Source organism: Lynx rufus, unplaced genomic scaffold, assembly GCF_022079265.1.
Source record: "Lynx rufus isolate CCGP_SWC_20201006 ecotype Redwood Valley unplaced genomic scaffold, mLynRuf1.p SCAF_11, whole genome shotgun sequence".
In the NCBI taxonomy this organism is placed as follows: Eukaryota; Metazoa; Chordata; class Mammalia; order Carnivora; family Felidae; genus Lynx; species Lynx rufus.
The window spans coordinates 56,459,251-56,481,407 of NW_025814825.1; the positions used below are offsets into that span (position 1 = coordinate 56,459,251).

A 22,157-nucleotide genomic window follows, 5' to 3' on the forward strand; every position below is an offset into this window, starting at 1 on the left:
TCTCTCTGTCCCAAAAATAAATAAACGTTGAAAAAAAAAAATTAAAAAAAAAAGAAGCTGCCTCTGATGGGTTGATGGGTTACGATGTCATTTTACCTAAAGCTAGGCTGGTAATACCAATGTCCATCCGATTCTCCAATCCCTCATTGGAAAGCCAAAAATGTACTGTCAACACCAGCAAGAGGACAGTAGGAATAAAACACAGCTTGTTAAGCTCAGACTCTCAGATTTGAAGATAAACACTTATGTCATCTCAACACGGATTTTTTTTATGACAGAGCTTGGCAATCAGCCACGACACCCAACAGCCACGTGCACATTGGAATTATCGTGGCTCCCTGTACGGCTTCTGAAAGAGGAATTAGAAGCTCAGATTCCTTGAGGACTGTTACTTCACACCACTTTATAACCGTGAGAAACCCATGGAATTTTTCAAAAACTCTTTTGGGAAACAGTTTTAGATTTATGGAAGAGTTGTACAGAGGGTTTCTATAAATTCTTCCCCCGTTATCCCTGAGTGTTAAAACCTTACGTTTGGTACGTTCATCAAAACTAGGGAATCATCACTGGTACAGCGCTATTAACTAAGCCACGAAGTTTATTCCAATTCCTCCAGCTTTTCCACAAATATCTTTTCTCAATCCCAGGATCCCACGCTGCACTTAAGTCTCCCTGTCTCCACAGTCACCTTAATCCGAGGCAGATTTTGGTCTTTCCTCATTTTTCACGACCTTGACACCTCTGACGAGGGAGCAGTCAGGTGTCCCGTAGAAAGTCCCTCACTTTGGATGTGTCGGACGTTTTCTTGTGTGTAGACTGAGGTTATGGATTTTGGAGAAAATACCAGAGGTGAAGTATCCTCCTCGGTACATCCTACTGGGGGGTACAGGATACCTAAAGGGGTACAGGATATCAGATGACACATGAACAAATAGCTGGGGGAGAATAACGTACTCAAGCAGTATTCCAAGAGGTGTTTTCAGGCATAGGGACATGACAGTCCATAAAAGAGCCCATGTGGCTTAAAAACACTACCTGAAATCTCTCGCTTCCCAAGAGCTCCATTGGACTTCATGCCAACAGATAGTGCTGCCTGAGAGGACAGGCCTTTCCTGTGGCTCCTCCCACCTCCGGATGCCCCTGGAAAATGCAGGAAACAGTGCAAGTGGGACTCAAGTACCCCATCCAGCTAAGGCCTCACCCTATTATCACCAGAGGAGAGCCACAGACTGGCCTTGAGCACTGGCCCTAGAGGACTCGTGTGTGTGTGTGTGTGTGTGTGTGTGTCTAGTTCCTGGCTTCACTAGTAGCTTTTGAGGCTGCTTCATGAGGAAAATCTCTTCCAGGGGATACTCAGGGCATTTTTCTCCCCAGAGCACACCTCATGATTTTCTCCTGCTCTGCTTCTCTCTCCCCACTAGCCCTTCTCAACCAGGGTTTCTGAGAGAATTAATCCCTTATGCCCCAAAGGCACCCAGTATATGGAACTTCTCTCTGTGCATCTATCTAGAAGCCATGTACCAGCCTTGGGAAAAGTGAAAAAAACAAAAACAAAACTGTTCAAACCATTTTCTCTAGGGCTTCTGTCATGGAACCTCAGTGGAGAAGGTTCTCTCCTAAGGTTATTATAGACATGGTTGAACAGCTTCGGCTAGGGAGGTATGATTAGTAGGTCTTAAGAATTACACTGGGACAGAGCTTACCTCCACCGGAGGCTGTCAGGATGATCAGGTGGTAGAGACAAAAGCATCCTGGCAGATGAAGGCTCAAATCTGCCGCTGCTATGTAACTTTGGACGAGTTTTTAAATCTCTGACATCTTGACTCTTTCATAACTGTTATCTATTGCTCTGTAACAAATTACTCCAAAATGTAGTGGCTCAAAACACCATGTATATATTATCTCATAGTTTCCTTGCAGCAGGAATCTGGGCACAGCTTGGCTAAGTTCTTTGGCTCACCATCTCTCACAAGGCTATGAGCAAGGTGTCGGCCAGGGCAGAAATCCTCGTTGTGTTCAAGTGGGGCAAGATCCACTTCTAAGTTCGCTCAGCAGCTGTTGGTAGAATTCAGTGCCTCATGGGCTGGTACTGAAGGTCTCAGTTCCTTGCTGGCTGTTGGCCCCATGCTACACTCAGTTCCTTGCCAGGTGGGCCTTTACATTCAAGTAAGCAAGTTAGAAGAGCCAGAGTATACACCAGTAAGGCGGATGTCAGTCTTCTGTAATCTAATTACGGAAGTGACACCCATCACTTTTGCTGTATTCATGAGTAGAGTCATGAGGTCCAGCTCACTCTCAAGGGTGAATGAATACCAGGAGCCGGGGATCACCGAGGACCAGGCTAGAAGCTGCCTACACTTCAGTAGAGTAGCACGAATTGCCTTGCTCAAATGCTCTTAAAATTTGCATACAGCACCTGCCACACAGGCAGACGGCCAGTAAACAGCAGCCACTACCATAAAGTAGGTGCTTAGTTCACATCTATTTCCTTTCCCTCTCTTACGCATTTGGGCCATCCTTTTTCATTGACAGAGGATGTGTTTACCAGGCACTAGCTCAACAACATGGTCTTATTTTTGTTATAGGTGAAACTAGTCATACCCAAGAGAGAAATTTTCCCAGCCAGGGACTTGGGTTTTCTTGGGTCTGTGTTCAGGTAGCTCAAGCTCTTCCCAGCTTTGGGTTCTCTACAGTTCCCTGGCTATTCCAGTCAGGGGTGTGCCTATATCCTTGTTGTTTATGGATTCTAGACCTGGACTACCATGACTTTCAAACAAGAGTACATCAGTTCATTCTGAATGAGAATTGGTAAGAGTTGGTTTTTGTGTACATGTGTGGAAAACAAAGCTGATGTAGAATCAGAGGGGTTGTTTTTGGCATCTCCCCGAGGCTCCTAAGTAGCAGTAGTCATTCCCCCGTGCGGTAGATTCAAGCAAACCGATAGTTGCCAACAGTCATTTTCTCTTCCGTCTTCCTAACAGAGACATGGCTCAGTTCTAGCACATCCTCCTCTTGAGGTCAGTGGGAAGGTGAGCCCAACCGAAGCCCCAAGAGGTGAGACTTATTTAAGTCTGCCACGGTGGTCCCAATCTCTTTCCCGGTTATTAGTTTGGGCATGTTTATGTACCCCAACTTCCCTAGTGAAAAGTGAGAGGAACCATGCAGGTGGGCTCATGAGCGAGTTTCTTTGCTCTTAAAAACAAAAAAAAAAAAGCTGGGAAACAAGGTCTTCTTCTCAAGTGGTTGGCCTCATGTCTGGCAACTGTGCGAGCCAAGACCCTGCGGGAAGCAATTCCAGAACGAGGCTCACATATGGAGGCTGGCAGAGCAGAAAGCCGGAGGGAACCTGGGTCCTTGATGACATCCATGAGCTGCCACATTTATTGATCCTGGAACTGCCCAATCTTGCAATTTCTGTGAGGTAATTCACCTCCCTTAAGATTTAAGCTAGTGGCCTCTGAAGTAAACAAGATGATCCACAGAGGTGCAGGAAGAAATCAGGAGCCAATTATGTTTTTAAAAGTAAAGAAGAGGGGCGTCTGGGTGGCTCAGTCGCTTGAGCGTCCAACTTCGGCTCAGGTCATGATCTCGCAGTTCGTGGGTTCGAGCCTCGAGTTGGGCTCTGTGCTGACAGCTTGGAGCCTCGAGCCTGCTTCCGATTCTGTGTCTCCCTCTCTCTCTGCCCCTCCCCTGCTTGTGCTCTGTCTCCTCTCTCAAAAATAAATAAACATTTAAAAAAAAAAAAAAAAAAAAAAAGAGTAAAGAAGCTTTGCCCAAACTTCATTAACACAGTGTCTATGTAAGTGGCCAGGCAGCACGCAGAAAACGTGAGGTACGTGCTTCAAGAAGCAGTTTGAGCTCCACAAAGTGCAGCCATTGACAATGGCGCCATCTTGCAGAATACTTATTTTGTATGTCCCCACAGAGCGAGTGGTCTCATGGATGTTATCTGACATAAGGGCACCCTTGCAATACTTTATTATGGACCAGTGCCTGTCTGTAATATGGAATGTGGAAGGTATTAAAAAAAACAACAACCACTTTATCTGATCCTTCAAGGTAAAGATGACATTCTAACATTAAGAAAGTAGATATTTTTTCCAAAAGAATTCATGTTAAAAGCACTTTCAAAATGGTCAGACATACTTCAACTTTACCAAAATGTGTTACCAAAAACTGTCACCTATAAACTCTCATAAGTGCACACTGAAAGCTTGGGATACGAAATCCAAACAGGAGTTTCAGTAGGTTTTGAGCCCGTTTTTTTTTTTTTTTTTTTTTAATATATACCAACAATAAAAATGCCACACTTGCAATTGAGCAAGAACAAGTTACTGACAGTGAGAAAGATGGAAATTTATTATAAAGATTTCAACAAACACTTTTTAAGACTAATAGATGGAATTGAAAATGAGCATTGTTTTTCAGTAAGCAGTCATTTGGATACTCAGATCTTAATCAAGTGGCTTTTTTTAGCTACAATAGCCATTAAAACCCAGCATTAAAATAAACTTACCTTAAAACCAGAAATTATTTTTTATCACAAAATGTTAAAATTAGAAGTTTGAAAAATGAAGCATTTTTTAATCATATAGCTCTAAAAGAAAAAAAATTTTTAGAAAGAGCAAAAGGTATTTTTTTTACAATACACACAAAAGATATTTTAAAACATTTTCACTTTTTCTATTTCTTTTTTTTTCTTTTTGCCTATGTGTCTTAGTATAGTACATAAACATTAATTTAAAAATATACAGGTCTATATACACATGCTGGGGGTGGTGTTCTACGTGCACACAGGTGACTGGTTTGGACAGCAATGTTTCATGCTATTGCTTACATCCTTAGAAGAAACTTCTCCAATCCTCCCAAATACTAACTATATTGTCTTCAAGTTTTTGTAACTTACCCTTTTAAAATTTTTAGTCCAAATGGAATTTCTTTTGGTGAATGGTATGATGGGAATAAATTTAATTTTCTCTACCTAAACCAGCACCTTTTACTGAATAATCCATCATGGTCAGAATTATTTCAAGAAGCCACCTTTAGAGTACTCTAAGTCCTTAAAAGCATTGGAGTCTATCTTTTAAACTCTTTTCCATTGACTTTGTCTATTTTTATATGAGTGTAAAAATTTAATTGCACTTAAAAACAATTTTTTTGGTAGAGCAAGTTCCCTTTTTTCTCCCCTTTCAATGAAGATCCTATTATCATCTGTATTATCTGTATTATCATACTTCCATGTGAATTTTTAATTTGTATTAAAAATAAATACTCTTTGGCATTTGGATTGGCTTTGCACCGAATATACATGTTAACTCAAGAACTGATCTATTTACAACGGTCAAAACGCCCCTCTATCAACCTCTATCAAGGGTTTATCAGCCTGTGTTCCTCTCTGCTTTCCTTCCACCCCACCCCCAAGAAACTATGATCTTAGATGTTAATCTTTGTTTTCTTTAGTTTTACTACTCATGAATCCCTACCCTAAACAATGTACTAAGTTTTTCCAGTTTCTGAACTTTATAGCCAAATTATTCATCTTTCAATGGTTTGCACTTCCTCTTTTGTTTACAAAATCCTGCCCTTCCCCAAAGTCGTAAAAATATCCTTTTCTTTTTTTAAGTTTATTTATTTTTGAGAGAGAAAAAGAGAGACCAAGCTGGGGAGGGGCAAAAGACAGGGAGAGAGAGAATCCAAAACAGGCTCTGCAATGTCAGCGCAGATCCCAACATGGGGCTCGAACTCACAAACTGGGAGATCATGACTGAGCCGAAACCAAGAGTTGGATGTTTAACTGAATGAGCCACCCAGGCGCCCCATAACAATATCCTTCTGTATTTATTGTCTTCTAAAAGTTTCATAGTTTTAACTTTCTTAAGTGAATCTTGAATGTGCCTGGGATTGCTTTTTGCAGCCGGTGCAAGGTAGAGGGGGGTTCAACTCACTTTTTTCCTTTGTGAAAAGTTATTCAAGCACTGTTTATTAAATAATCCATTCTCTGCTCCGCCCCCTGCCCCCCGCCCCCCGACTGGTCTGCACTGACCTCCTTTTAAAAATTAAGTTCCCGTACTAAGCGGGTCAGTTTCTGAGCTCTTCAACCTTGTCTGTTCCTCCACTTGTAATCTCTGTACCAATCCCGCATTGTTTTAATGACTACATTTGCTGTAAGTTTTTTGTTGTTGTTTCTTCAGATGTCTGAGTAAATGGCTTCTGGTTTTGTTTTTCATTTTAGAGTAAGCTTTTAAATCTGCTAGTGCTAGTTCCCTTCACACTTCATTGTTTTTTAGTAATGTTTTGAATATCCTTGGCCCTTTGCTCTTGCATTCACATTATGGGATCAGCTTGTCAAGTACCACAGTGAAAACCATTGGGATTTTTTGTTGGGATTGCATTAATTTACTAATCAATTTGAACAAAGAGCTGCGACCTACATGATCTTCTTATCCATATCTCCCATTTATTTAGGTCAATCAAGGTGTTGGGGGTTTTTTCCATCATCGATTTCTCATTAAAAGGCTTATATAGCTCTTAAGATTTATTCTTCTATACTTTATACTGTTTTGTTCCTACTGTAAATTTTCTTAACTAAAATTAAAATCTTAAGACGTTATAGATTGTTGCTTGATGCATGGAAATGTAATTGACATTCACATGTTGATTTTGTTCCAGTGAACTTGATGAACTCTTAAGTCTTCTCATCTGCCTTGCAGACTCTTTGGATTTTCACAATCTGATCATATGTTAATCTGTTAACAGATGAGTTACACTGATTGATCTTCTAATATTAACCAACTTGCTTCCTCAGGTAAATCCGTCGTGGTCATCATTTGTTATACTCTAAATACAATGTTAGATTTAATTTGCAAAAATTGCTTATTGTCTTATTGGAAGGTGCAAGGTGATTTTAGATATCTCCATCAGGTCTAATTTATTAGCTGTGCTATTTAAATCTTCTATGCCCTTCATCATTATGATTTTTGTCTTCTTCATGATCTATTAACTCATGAGGGAGGTATGTTTAAAACACCTATTATATTGGTAGATTAATGTATTTCTCTTTGTAGTTATGGCCATTTTTAAAAATACATATTTTGAGGTATATTATTAGTCACTTAGGGGCGTAATTGAATTTAAAACTGTTATATCCTTCTGGCCAATTAAGCCCATTGCACTATGCAGAGGCTCTCCATCATGAGTAATTTGGGGAGGGAAATGGGCCTCCCCAATGGGGACACTGAAGTTCAGAAAAATAACCTTACCCAAGAACACACAACTCCATTAAGCTGAGACAAACATTTGCTCTCAGATTACATGTAGGATAGTCCTTCTACCAAAACACGTTCTTTGAAATGCAAAATGTTCTGGAATTCTAGATTGTTAAAGACACATGCCAATAGAGGAAATAAACACACATAAGCACACATAAAGAACTGACTCTAGTAGAAAAGTTTTATACTCCGTAAAAAACAAAATCTGCTATAAGAGAGGGGAGAGGATTTAAACAACTCCCTACCTGGCTGGGGAAAAAAAAGAAAAAGCTGAAGAAGGCAACTGTCAGGTGACTTAAATGCAGAGAAAAAGAAAAGACAGTCACAGAACCCCGCTGGGTATGGTAATCTAAGAGTGGGTGTCACTACAACACAGCTTGGGTTTTAAACAAGTGGAAGACGAAAGTTGAAAACCGGCATTCTGAGCACACTGTTAGGAAGAACACTTGTATAGAGAAAGTGAGAGGAACTAAAACTGGCAAGAGGGAGCACAACACCCTAGGGGATAATACTAATATCACAGCAAGAAAACACAGGGGGTTATTTTTTTAAAGCATGGTGTCATCAGTGCAAACAACCACAAGTCAAAAGTTCTGATTAAAGGTCTACAATGTGCCAGTGTTTAAAGAAGAAAACGACACATATATGTACATAGGTATAGATACTACATACGTATGCAGACTATGTACTAAATGTATATAAATACACACACCCCGTTTCTTTTATCGCTGGTACAGAGGTCAAGATGGACACTCACCATGCCACTGATTATCCACGACAGAACAGACATGTGCTGAGTGTGCTTATCGTTTAAGAGGGAATTGTGAATACACCATAAGCAAAATCCTATGTTCTGTGCCATAACAAAGTTCCAATGAACCAAGTATCAACATAACAAGCCAAGGACATCTGTACAAGATTTATTTCATTAACCACAATGTTTTAGAGTGACGGTTATACACCCTAATACAGAAGGAGTGATTCCAAATCCATCCAGAGTTAAAGGTCAGAGCCAAAGTCAGTGGCTTTAGTCCCCAATCAAAAAGAGTTTCATTCACAATTTTGTTCTTAGATTAACAGAAGAACTGATGTACAGAACACCCTGTTCTAAGCTCCGCCATGCTTTCCAACAAAGAAGCACCACCAGGGATTAGACTTCATTGCTTCCTCCTTGCTCTGGCTGTGCAGGTGGCTGGCAAGAGCCTCTTGTCTGTCTTTGACTCCCATTTATTCACAAACATTCCTGTTTCCAGCCACAGTTCCCCACAACGTCACATCTGAATTAATTTCTCCTGAATTGCATGGCTGTAATATTGACAAACAGGGCTAATGAGAGCAATTAAATTGCCATCTGTTTAACAAAACATACCCTTCTAAGAGAATATCCACAGTCCTATTGCATTTAGTACATCGTCACCACATTGAAATGACATGTTAAAATCAATACAAAAAATTTTTTTTCAAACCACAAAATTTACCCCAGAGCCACTCTGTAAATTTCCTAGGATTATAAACCATTAACATTTTTCTAAACAATGCAATCCAACCAGAAATGAAGATAAATTTCCCACCAGCAGGGGTACAGTATGTACTGAGGTCAAGAATGTACCTCTGATGAGGATTCTAATTCTCCCACAGCCACACCACCACCGTCAGCAGAATCAGTGTATGGACTTGTGCCACTCGGCTCTGGAAAGAAGTTCAAAATAGGGTCCTGGCCAGGGGAGGAGGGAAAGCGTCAGTGACTTAGTTAATCACCAGTGGGGACAAAACAGGAATCACTACCCTTGAAAAAGAACAGGGGTCCTTTCATCGATTCTGGTGGCCAGAAACTGGGGCAAATTGCAACAAGGTAATGAAAGTAACAAGAAAGCCATTTCTCCAAGAACTCCTATAACTTCTATCTTAACTTCTGATAAACATGAACTTCATCTTAGGCAAGCTTATTGAAAACTGCAATCACAACTGAAAAGGTCCTATAAACCTATGCTAGTCAAGGGATTCACATTCTGATCTTAAATTTTAAAGTCCTTAAGAGGCCTAGACCTGGGGTAAAGTAAACATAATACTCTGAAGCGCAATGAGACACCATAAAAAAATCAACTCAAAATATCCAAACTGACTGGATACCTAATGCAGCTTTTTAAAATTTTTTTACTATCTCAGATTAGTGTCTATTCATAAAACAAGGTTCAGTTATTTTAATAATAGCTGCTTATTAAACAACTGAATTTTAGCTCAAGGGCAATGCCTCTGTAATTACCGTGGAAAATATTAACTGCCCTAAAACAGAGAAAACATAGAAGAAAATATAACTAGTCTCGATAAGAAAAGAAGATAAAATCTGGAAGGGCTACTCTGGAGATTAAACAGGCTTATTTAAATACTATGATACAAGTGCCCCTGCTCACTTTATAACTGCAGAAACCGATCGTGTTTGCTAGATCACCATTACCTTTGCTAGAACGGGTGCACAGACCACCACTCTGAAGTTCTCCTTTTGTGCTGAAAAACTTTCAAATCCCTTGTTCGGTCAGTACAGAATATTGCGAGGCGATGCATGTGCAAACTCTTCCTGAGGAATTCTTCACGTGTGCAAATCTGCAACCTGACAGAAAGCGTGGCATTTATAGCGAGGGAAGTGGCAGCTTTACGGGGCTGGCGCACTCGAGACGCACACGCAGCACGAACGGCCACGGGCACCTGTTCCCCTGCGATCTCACTCACAGGTCAGTGTTCACCCCACGCCTCAAAGAAAGGGAGAGAGGAACTGCCTCAAATTTGTAAAAGGGACACGGAAAAAAAAAGTGACTTTCCCACAAACCTGACCAATGCCCAACTCCTGCCTCCGGGTTTGCGTTTCTTCTAACTCTACCTAAGAACTGTTCAGAGGCACTATACCAGGTTTTGCTTTCTGCTCCACAGAAAACAAGTAGATCCTGTCAGGTTAGGGTGCAGCTGTGACAACGGGGACCAGGAGATGACACCATTACTGAAGCATGAGGCCAACTCTGAAAGTAAGTACCGTCTCTCAATTACAATTACCAATGAGTTGGACATGGCATTATTTCGAGGTGACTGAACTGCTTTCTTTTGGAGAGCCTGGTTTCAGGCTGCACATGCTTGGCGGTCAGGCTTGCCGAAGCAACTACGTGCCGATTAACAAGACAATCGGTGGACAGTTTTCTGTCCTCAATGATTTGGGCCCCACAAAAGCCAGGATTCAACTGGGGTGGAGAAACTAGATACTGTACTGGCAAAGAAGAATACAAGTAAACATGAGAAGAAAACACTTTCTGGTAAACGGTGCTTTGTCAATACAAAACGGAGGGCAACTCTGATTTCCCCTCGTGTTGCAAACTAAGAATTCTGTTAAGAAACCCAATTAAAGAAGGAAGGTCAATTTCTACTCAAAAACGAAGAAATAGGTTTTCCATACTGCAATGTACCTCAAGGGGCCAACAGGTAACAACCACGTCACATGCACTAGGAGAACGTGTATCTTCTTTCTATAGGGCCTTCCACTCACGGCCTCGCAGTACCACGCCCTGGCCCATAGCTAGCTGCAGTCGCTGTGCAAATATTTAGAGAAGCTGAATTTTGCAAACTTTGTCCACTTTTTGTTAACACATATATAATAAGAAAAAGAAGACAACATAAAATGTTTCTCCATTAACTTAATAATGCAAAAGCATCCAAAGATTTTAACACCAATTCACATCATAATACAATGCTTTTGTAGAGAAGTTCCCGTTAGCCAAAGAAACACTCTCCCAGAAAAAGCATTTGGGTACATTATTAGGATAATGAAGAATTCATCCCACATTTAAAGAAGCATCCCAATCTTATTCCTTTCAGAAATATTCCTGAAACCACTCAGGGGAGACTTTAGTTGCAGGTGTTATTTATAAGCCTGCAGCAAGCGTTCCATTGAGAAAGTAAACTTTGGACTTCATGATAGAGTGGAGTTCTTCCCCGATACCAGAATGCTACTGGGGTAGCAAATCAAACTGTATAGGGCACAGTGAGAACCTGTATATATTCTTCCAGTAATTCGGTGTGTATCAATACAACCCAAGATGCTCACAGGGTTAAATGAGTCCAATTCAAAGTCCTCCACAAAATCCAGCTCTGGTTGAGAAGTACTTAAAAAATAAATCTGCCAACTTTTACGTTTACTTCTCGGAATAATAATTTTACAAATAGAGGACTTCTACTAAAGCACTTACTTGCTCCTACTATCACACTTCTAACTCTCCCACCCAGCCTGCTCCCCAAAAAAGGACAGAGTGAATTGGCAGAGGCCACTCTATGAAAAACCCGACAATCAGAAGCGTGGCAGTATCCCTGATCCATCTGGTTTTGCCCCAAGTTCTCTGAAGAGCTAAATATTAGTGTCACGTGGCCAAATACAGTCAAGCATATGCTCAATTTAGATCCAAGCAAAATTGAGGAGAAAAATATTTTCACCTGCCACATCTATTTTTCTTTGCCTTCCCAAAACGGCTAGAATAAGCTTTAGAGTCTTTTATAAGAAACTAAATAGCACTGTGGGTGTAGAAAAAAAAAAAAAAAAAAAAGAGCTGTGTCACAGCTGGAACGAAGGTTCAAAACAGCAGTGTTACTTCTCTTCTGTTATACTCGAATATAATGCTGCAAAAGATGCAGACTGCAGACATTTTTTTTGAAGTACCTGTCTCACCCATTTTAAAATGAAATGGACCAGGAATGCCACATCACTGATTATATCTGGATTTAATAACCATATCTGCTCCCCGGAGTATCCTAGTAACTAGCTGTCACCCTCTGATAAGTCTCCACTGTCCTAAAAAAGGGAGTTTTGGTGCTAGAGGACAGCCCATCCTACGCTAGCATCATGCCAACGCTACAGCAGCTGGTGAGATCATGGAAGTGATGGAGGGAATGGATGTGTTCTGTAAGAGTTGGTCCCCAACATCAGCATGAATATGCCACAGGTGAGGCAGGGGGGAATCTGACCAATGAGCAACGTGTTTCTATCTTCCCACTTACTTATTAGTATCCTGCTAAAGTCACACCTGCCACCTCAGTGGGTTAGTCTGTGACACCACAAGCTTTTTCAGAAAGCATCCGGGAGTCGAACAACTGGTCACGGAGTTGCAAAGTGCACAAAGCTCAAGGCACAGAGTAGAAAACAGTTGTGAACTGGTGAGGGGAAATGTTATAGCAGAAGCAGAGTTATTAGCATTTTCCTTGAACAAGACTTTCTAACGCTAAACAAAGACCAACTCTTTTAAACGGGGTTTGTTTTAGTTATGGGTAAAAAACACTGTATTGTAATGATCTGCTCGATTTCAAAGCAAAAGAGATCTCGATGTGTAAAAGCCAATGTGCTGAAGTGCCACATCCACAAATGAACAAAACAAGTGCTTTAAAAAAAAAAAAAAAATTCTTCTGCTCTTATACTTTTGGAGGAAGCTGCTGACGGTCGCTGCTGGATTTCCCTTAGCAATGGTCGCTTTTCAAGACGCCTGTTCCTCACGGAATCTGTAGATAAACTCATTAAAAGATTGTCCCCTTTCAAAATCATCCCCAAGTCTAGCAGCAACTGACTGTTTTTTGTTTTTGTTAGTTATTTGTTTTTTAAAATTACAAACCAAAGTAAGAAGTCCAACATCCTCTTCCAAGAACAACTTTGTGACAGAGCTCCTGAGTGTCTGCAGGACCCCCGCTGTGCTCCCAATACAGTCTCTGCAGCTCCAGTGTGTCCTCTTTTCGGGAAGGAAAGTACATTCAATACATTCACTATCTGTACCCTCTGGAACTTGCACACGCTGATGAGCTGTCTGGAAAAACAAAAAACATTGTGACAGGAAAAGGTATGAACAGCAGACGGCATTTGATAATGGTAAGAATCTGTTTATTTAATACATAGTTCTCACCCCTCTCCCAATCCCTCAAAAGGAGATTAAAAAAAAAAAAAAAAAAGTGAGCGAAGTGAAAGGAGGCTACATGGTCAGAAAGGAGACTGGATCACTACTATCACACTCTAGCAGAGACTAAAGAATCCAAGAGGCTCTTGACAGCTGCTTGAGAACCACCGCCCCCAAGTGGACTTCGGAGCCGTCACAGCTTGCAAAACAGCGTGAACTTGATCACACGGACAGCCTGGTGAGACCACCATCAAGAGCACTGTGGACACGATTACACTCACCGTACGGTCACCACCAGCAGCTGCCTTACATAATAGAACCATCAGAAATGGTAAGGAACATCATTACTTACTATAAGCCAACTCATCCCCAGCTCTTTTCCGGGACTGGTCACCTCTGGGGATAAGAAAAGAAGAGGGAATCAACCAGATTACACAGACATCTTCATACATCCAAATGGGAGAAGTGAATTGACATAACTGGTAATACAAGGAAAGCAAGTATTTCAATTCTAACAACCTACCTTAAAATAGGCATTAAACTTAAACAGCAGTACAGTCATTTATAACCTGAATATTCTTAGCTAAAAGGTGTTGTCTTTTAAATATAAAACGCTATTAAACGAAGGAAGGATTATCTAGAAAAATGGCTTACACTGGGTTCTAGGAATAGGTTCAGACTAAAAATGTGTTTGAAGATAAACCTGGGTTCTGCTACCAACACCCACAGCGACCGCCATATACTAGGGCACATTTCAAATATGAAATAGAGGATAATTCAAAGTCTTCCCCCCAAAAAAGCCTTATTATAAAACCAAAAACTGCTTAAGGCTTTAGAAAAATCTCAGAATCTTAATGTACATGAATACCCTTCCTACAAGTGGAAGAACATGAGCCTTCATAAATATTAACCAGTTCCATCTTAGACACCTAGAGAAGATTCTAGTTCCACTTTACAGATAAGAGATTCTGATTAGGTCCTAATGCTACCCGTAAATCCTACCTTTGTCTCTCCAGCTTCTCAGACTATAACCCAGACAAATAACTATAATGAGTAATAACAACCAATTTGCTAGCTTTTCCTTGCTCGGTCACTTAGCAGCATATACCTTGTCCCATCTTTTCCTTCCTTAAACACTTTTGGCTCCACCCAGCATGGTCCTTGGCCGCTTTTTCTTTCCCACGTATATATTCTCCGTAGGCCAGGATGGTGATCATACATACCAGTGCAAAGACTGGAAATACTATCCATATACCAATGACTCCCAGGTTTGTCTCCAGCTCTGATTCCTTCCCTATGCTGCAGATAGGAGGTCCAGCTGTCTCCCCTCATCTAACTGGGTGAGCCAGGACTGCTGGCAGTTCAGGATGGCCAGAATGCAGTCTGACTCCACGCCACCCCCACTCCTTCTTCCGTCTTCCTCAATAAATGGCACCACCATCCGCCCAATTACTCAGATCAAAACCCTGGCTCATTCTTTTTTTTTTTTTTTTTTTTTAATTTTTTTTTTTCAACGTTTATTTATTTTTGGGACAGAGAGAGACAGAGCATGAACGGGGGAGGGGCAGAGAGAGAGGGAGACACAGAATCGGAAACAGGCTCCAGGCTCCGAGCCATCAGCCCAGAGCCTGACGCGGGGCTCGAGCTCACGGACCGCGAGATCGTGACCTGGCTGAAGTCAGACGCTTAACCGAATGCGCCACCCAGGCGCCCCGACCCTGGCTCATTCTTGATTTCTTTCTTTCTCTTGCTCTGGAGCATACTGTCGCAAAACATAATCCAAACTCAACCACTCCCCATCATCTTCATGGCTCCACTCCCAATTCAAGCCACCATCACCTCTCCCCGAACACAGCTGCAAGAATCTTATTATTAGTCCAGACCACAGCCAGAGCCATCTTACATAAAAGCATAAGTAAGATTATTTCATGCCTCTGATTAAAGCCCTTCAGTGGCTTTCCATCACAGTTAAAAAATCAATTCAAACTCATTTTCCCAGTCCTGTGAGACATGGCTCTTGCCTACCTCCCTACCCTCATCTTCTACCTCTGTTCACTACACTCCAGCCATGCTGGCTTTCCTTCTGCGCTGGGACACGCCAGCACTTTGGTACTTTCCTTTGTCTCTGCCCGCAGCACTCTTCCCGCTAGTTAGCCACGTGGCTGTCTCCTTACCACCCAGGTCCTCACTGGAATGTCTCCTCCTTGGAAGGCGTTTCATGTTCAAGTTGGCTGGACCAGCCCTTCACACGTGCTCTGGTCACTCACTCTTTATCCCATGCTGTCTCGGTTTGTTCACAGCATGTTTTATTATGTGAAATAATTTGCGTACATGTTCGTTATTTATCTCCCAACATTAGAGCACAAGCTCCATAAAAACTGGGTCTCATTTTTACCCATTACTTAGAATAGTGTCTAGCACATGGGCAGAAAATAAATACCTGCTGAATTAACAAATCAGTGAATAATTCATAAATGGCCTCTACAGATGGATTATGAAAATGCTAGCTCAAGTAATTATTTCATGCTTTTGAGTGATCTTCTAGATTAGCAGAGTTTCCCACCCTCCTTCCCTGGCTGTGCTCAAGACCAGGACAGAAACCTCTTGCTGGACAAGGCGAGGAGTCTCGATTACCAGCAGGAAGAGAAGATACCAAATGGCCTCTGAAGGTTTTTTCTCTAGGCTGGGCATGTAGAGAAAAACATGCAGCACACATAGCATGAACTAGCATCAACGAGCCTTAGGCAGCCTAAAGAACTCTCAACAAATCTGCCCTAATGCCACTTTCTTAACACCTCTGCTGTTAACACTACCCCTGGCCAAAGCCAGCTGTATCATCACAGTTAAGCATTCACCAAATATTCTGAAGCAAGTAGGTTAATGCTGATCAAAAAGGTAGACACAGGATTTTATATCCAGAGCCTCAACTTGTATACACAACCTTCATTCCCACTCCCAAAGGGTTAAATAAAAGCTGAACACGTAAAAGTAAGAGGAGGATAATACAGATGTGCAAACAACAGAAGGCACAAAGGGATGTGAATGTGATATGTGAATGTGATATATGCGAGAGGCTGTGTATGTGGCCAAATTTATCTATGTGGCCAAAGATATTATCTAATGCCCCAAGTCTGGCAAGCTATGGCTGCCCTCAAAACCAGACCCCTGCTACTAAATAAAAAAGTGCCAATTCTAGAGTGACCCTCTCAACTAAAAGATCAACAAGATCCCTGCAAGGTTCTATTTTTGTTGCAGAAATCCAAGTAACAAGTACTCTGCAAGATACCTGCTTTTAAAAGCTATTCGGCACAAGCTCTGAAGAGACCCATAGTCTGGTTTGAAAGAGAACGTTCCGTCTAAGGGCACTCATGTTAGAAGTTCCCAAACAAGATTACATAATGTCATCTTTGATACCAACCTGCCCTCCCCCACCCTCCAATAATCAATTTAATCATGCAGGTAACAGATAAAGACAAAATTCTGCTCTCATATGTTAAGTCTAGTACGTGTATTTCCATGTACATAAAGATGCTGCACATGAACTCCAGCTCCGATGAGAAATGCCCATTAACTGCAATCGAGGATATATTTGACAACATCCACACCTCATTTCAAAGACACTCTGTGCCATCCACATCAAAGCTGTGTGATGCCTATTCGGGACTACACCACGTAAATGGAACACGATCTTAAATGAAGAAATTGTTTGTGAAGCTGAGCAGGAATCGTGTAACTGGTTAGACATAAATCATAAAATGACTGCTCAATCAGGACAGCCAGCAACAGAATTCTGGTCAGTCTGTACTATATTCTCAAGGTTTTCTGCATCGAAGGACATCATTTCTTCCAAAACAATCCTAGCCAGATAATGAACGAAGAAGGCATCAGGTCTGGCAGGGCAGACTGCAGAAGACCCACATACAAGAGATTCACGGCAGCATGGGCAGCCTTTCTCTCAGCTGTTAAGTATATGATGTGCGCACACCTTTCCATGGGGGGCGGGGCGGCTCAGCAGTGGAGTGGAGTGAGTCCAAGAATGTCAGCTTAGACAGAGCCTACTCTGTGCAAAGCACCCTTCAGCATAACCTGTGAGGCAGACTTTAGTCCTCACAGCAATGCAGAAGTTGTTAATTTAATTCCAGAAGGGGCCCAATCTGGTTTGTAAAATAAAACATTTTAATCATATCACCTCTTGAAATACTAACATTTAAATTTCAGGCAGAAGTTGTATGAAAGAATTCCACTAAGAGAAACAAAAATTCTAATACACACCAAAAATCCAAGGGACCTTTCCCGACTACAACCCACTTGGCCTGGGCAGAGCAGCGCCGTGTTAGTCCTTCACGTACAAAGGCAACGTCACACTAGGCTATTTATGGAGTCAGTTCCTCTTTCATCCCAAGCAAATTTTAAGAGCTGCTGCACACTAAGCAGTCCTGCACCCTGTCCTCTTCTTCCAGTTCCAAAATCAGGCTTAGGAAAATATCTGATGTGTTTACATAGTTCCAGACACTGTTCTGGAAGGTGAATTCAAGGTGTTCAGAGAAATCCACAAGAGCTATCTTCACACAGTGCTTCACAGAAATAAAGGTTTTCAGAAAGCTGTTTAGTTTTTAAAGGCATCAATAAACTCACCTCTAAAATTAAAAGCAAACATTCAAATAAAAACATGAATGAAAGCATAAAGACTTCACTATTATGGTAAGCCTAAATTAAAGAAAACCATAAAAGGTATACTCAGATTATTTTCCATTCCCTTAAAAACATTTAAGAAAAAACTTTCAACTGCGATTCAAAACCCATACGCCATAAAGAAAAAACCTGATAATCACACAAAAATAAAAAACTGCTGCATGACTTAAAACAAAAAAGCCACCATGAGTAAAGTCATAGACAAACTGAGAAAACTAACGGTCTTATCTTGGGCAAACAATCTCTGCACCACACAGAGAGCCCCTAGAATTCAAGAAAAAAAAGACTAACAAACAGAAAAGTAAGCAAAGGTCATAAGCAGGCAGTTTACCAAAAAAGAAATACAACATGTTCATATTCTCAGCCTCACTCATAAGAGAAATGCAAATGAAACCAACTCTGAGTAATTATTTTTCACCTGCCAGACCAGAGAAAATCCAAAAGTGTAACGACATACTCTACCGGCAAGACCATAAAGAAGAGGTACTTTCAAAATTTGCTGGTGGATATGCAAAACTGCACAATCCCCTGTGAAGGGAAAACTGGTGATACTGATCAAAATTACACCTGCCTTTTATTTTCGGCTCAGCAATCCCACTGATGGGAATTTACTCTCCAGATCGACCTGCAACAGGTACAAAATTATGCACGTACAAGGGTATTCATTGTAGCACATGTGTGACAGCAAGACTGGAAATAATTCAAGTTGCCATCCACAGGGGAGTGGCTAAACAAGTTCTAGCTACACAACAGAATGTGTAAGAAAGGAATAAAAATGAGAACACATATCGTGTCTGCTTGCATCGGTATATTAAAAGGCATACCGAAAAGAATCATCAGCAGCTCATAAAACGGTCACCTAACGAGGTAGGAACAGATTGGAAGACAAGAAGGAGCAAAACTTCTCAATGTATGCTTTTTATATCATCTTGACTTTTGAACCGTATGAACAGAACAGCTCTTCAAATATGACTAAGTAAAATGCTATGCCATTAAATGGCTTCATTCTGTGTATGAAAATAATACCATTATTAGAAATACTGCAATTAATGTCAGGAAACACCTGGCCACTGGACATCAAGGAGAAAAATTAGCCTAACATTCCAGCATTCCTATGGCCTTCCCTTAACTTGATCCAAGAAAGTCAAGATTACCAGACCTATCTACACAGCTTCCGTGGGCCTTTCCTGTGCGAGCTGCCAGCAAGGGGGCAAATGATGAGTGGATTACTCAGTGCCCCCATTACCACATGAATATAGATAGCACAAGGGCAAAAGGGGAATAAATACCAACCCGTGAGGCTACAAAGAACAGACTTTCTGCTTTCTTTCCTAACCTGTGCTGAGACTAGAGACAGTAACAGTGATCTTGGTCAAGACTGGTGTTCCGAAACTTAGCTTGGCTTCAGAACCAGTGAAAGAGAAGGTCCATCCCCAGCCTAGCCTTAGATAAAGTGAATCAATATTCAACCTACCATTGTGTTCACAACTATGCCTAACTTTCCGTAACTTTCTTCCTTTAATGTCAGGAATTGAAACAAGAGAAGGTATGTAAGAGTGCTGAGAGTAGGGATTATGAAAATATAAGGCCTGACTGCACCTTTCAATGATTTGGTGACACAACAGGGTATTTTCCCATAGTATAATCTATTTCAGTTGAAAAAATGCACTTTGCAAGACTTTCTGGGATATAGCTACGATATTGAACTGCAAATTTTAGAAAAATTAGCCAAGTGTATGTATCAAAACCAAGGAAGGCAAATTTTCTGGACACATGTAAAGATATACTCTAATTTTTAAGAAGAAACAAGTAGAATTTAGGACAAAAGTGAAAATATGAAAAACAGAATCTAAAAGCCTCTTTACTGGTTCAGTCGTAAAACGAAGTCATTTGCTTGTACCTTGTAACTAAAGTACCTTGTAACTAAACATAAAATTTCTCTGTTTTCCCAGGTGTTGAGAACTAACGTAGAGGATCAAAACTAGAAGAGCACTTAGAGGCTTCCCAGTCTAACTACTCACCCACTGAGAAATCCTGTCTTCAAATCCATTTTTAGTGACAGGCGGCTTCCATGGAATCAAACCCCAGCTGTCCCATCTCTGTGCACAGACAGGGAGCCAACGGCCTCTCCCCGCAGTGTCACCTTGACCATTCAGCAGTTATTTCCCACTCTAAGAACTCTGGCCTCCCACCCCTGCCAAGCCAAGCTGGCCTAAGGAAATGGACATATTTTGTCAAAAGGGGGGAAAAAAACTTGCCTCGTAAAACCATTCTGTATAAGTTCTCTTTGAAGTTTCTGATCTTCAGCAGCATATTCAGAAAGTTCAGACTCCACCGCCGGAGGGAGAATGTTTGGAATAAATTTAGAAAACAGAGTTGGAGCCATCTGAACCCACTCTGTGAGGAAAGGAAAAGATTCATTAAGGAAATCAGACAAATTAAATGAAAAATGTAAAGTTTTCTTTTGTTCAAAGAAAGAATATATATTAAACCAAACTCAAAATGGGGGGAAAATTAGCGTAATCCTATTCTGATAAAAAATATACAACCAGGTTAAATTTCCTTTCTAAAATGAATTTATAGTCAAAGAAAGCAGATATTTTTCCATTTTGCTGTTTTAACAAAATTTAATGAAAATCTCTAGAGAATCTGTGAATGGACCTATCAAAAATTGTAATTAATATGGGGGAAAAATGAGTGAGACAGGCAAAGAATTCCAAGTGGAAGGGACTTAAAAGCGAGGGTTTGGTGGAAATACTAACCCCTATAAGCATTAATTAAACAAAACAAACAAACAAGCAAGCAAAACAGACTCTTAGAGCATGGTCCAGATGGGAGATGCACAGAGGTATGAGCAAAACACATAAAGGGGATTTAAAAAGTATACATTTCCAGTTATACTAACAAAGTCACAGACATGAAAGTACAGCACAGAAAACATAGTAAAAAATATTGTAACAATTGGTGACAGACGGCGGCTAAGCTGATGGTGGTGAGCACTGAGTAATGTACAGACGGAAGTGTCGAACCAATGTTCTATACCTGAAACCAACATAACGTTGCATGCCACCTATGCTTCAATACCAAAAAAAATTAAACAAGCACACCACCTATGTACATACACACATACATACATACTGGCCCAAGAATAGAGAATAGTACAGGTAATAAGGAAGCATACAAAAAGTACCACAAAAATGGGGGAGAGAGGTCTAAACATTTAGGAAGTAGGCTGAAGATAACTAGAGTAAGTACTTTTGAAATAAAAACCTATTTTGGCCCAAACTAAATTATAGCAAATTAAATGTATGCAGTATTGAAAGAAAAGAGAATTAACATGGGTATCAAATTATTAAGAAAGAGATAAAAGATAAAGAGAATACTCTATAGAAAAATAAGCATTCATCTATCAAAACAGAAAAGGCAAACATTTGCATCAGACATGACAAAGGTGAATAAGTATCCTTATTTATAAAACATTTTTATAAATCAGTAAGACCAAATAAATGAATGAAAGACAGGACAAATAATATACAAGACTTATAATTTACAAGAAAAAAATAAACACAATGACAGCCTTGTTAATATTCAAAAAACTCAAGCTAAAATAAACACTCTCTTCCTCTTATTTTGTGAATGCTAAATACAACTAACATCCACCTGTATCAAGGGCATGCTAAAACTAGCATTCCCCTACCCTGTTGGTGGTCTTAATTTAGCACTGTTATCCCTTTTAGATTCTTTTAGTCTTGTCCTTTCAAATTTTCCCTTTTGGAAAACATCTTAATGTACATATCAAAAACCATAAAATGTCAATGCTGTATTTAATCCAGTGAGCTCGCTTTAAAAATTGTAATTTGAGTAAATAATTCTAAATCTGAAACAAACACAAGCAAACAAGTATGTTTAATGCTGTGTGATGCTGGGTCACTGGTAAGTAAAAAAATGCCCAACAGGAGGATAGTAAGTTAAACACGACCAGAACAAAACAACAACAACAACAACAAAACAAATACCACAAAAACACCACCAGGGCCAAGCCGCTCACCCACTGTATAAACTCATGGCAAAAATGTTCTCAATAGTGTCCCTCCTGTCAGCTCAACTCAAATATGGCTTTACGGTCTCCACACGGTGCCCGGGAGAGCCACTAGCCATCAGTCAGAGATGGCAGGAGTCAGACCGATATGCCATTTTCAGGAACTCCAGGCAATCATTAAAATACAAGATGAAGGAATCAAAGAAAAGTGTGTGTATTAAATGAAGAAGGGCCGGCTGGGACAGC

The 22,157-nt window shown here is 40.6% G+C and overlaps 1 protein-coding gene across 6 annotated transcripts in view; it reads right to left on the minus strand.

Moving 5' to 3' along the window:
* Positions 1 to 580: 580 nt before the first annotated feature.
* CACUL1 (CDK2 associated cullin domain 1) overlaps positions 581 to 22,157 on the minus strand; it is an 82,497-nt gene continuing 60,920 nt past the window's right edge. For 2 of the 6 annotated variants that reach the window (XM_047073512.1, XM_047073510.1), the window contains 3 exons: positions 20,131 to 20,269; positions 13,533 to 13,576; positions 8,173 to 13,093 (listed from right to left, as the gene is read on the minus strand). In XM_047073512.1, the coding sequence (XP_046929468.1) occupies positions 13,053 to 13,093; positions 13,533 to 13,576; positions 20,131 to 20,269 (224 nt within the window). In that variant the 3' untranslated portion in view covers positions 8,173 to 13,052. Of the gene's footprint in view, positions 895 to 1,035; positions 1,141 to 8,172; positions 13,094 to 13,532; positions 13,577 to 20,130; positions 20,270 to 22,157 lie in introns of those variants that run through there. The other 4 variants (XR_006960955.1, XR_006960952.1, XR_006960953.1 and 1 more) reach the window with 4 other exon arrangements.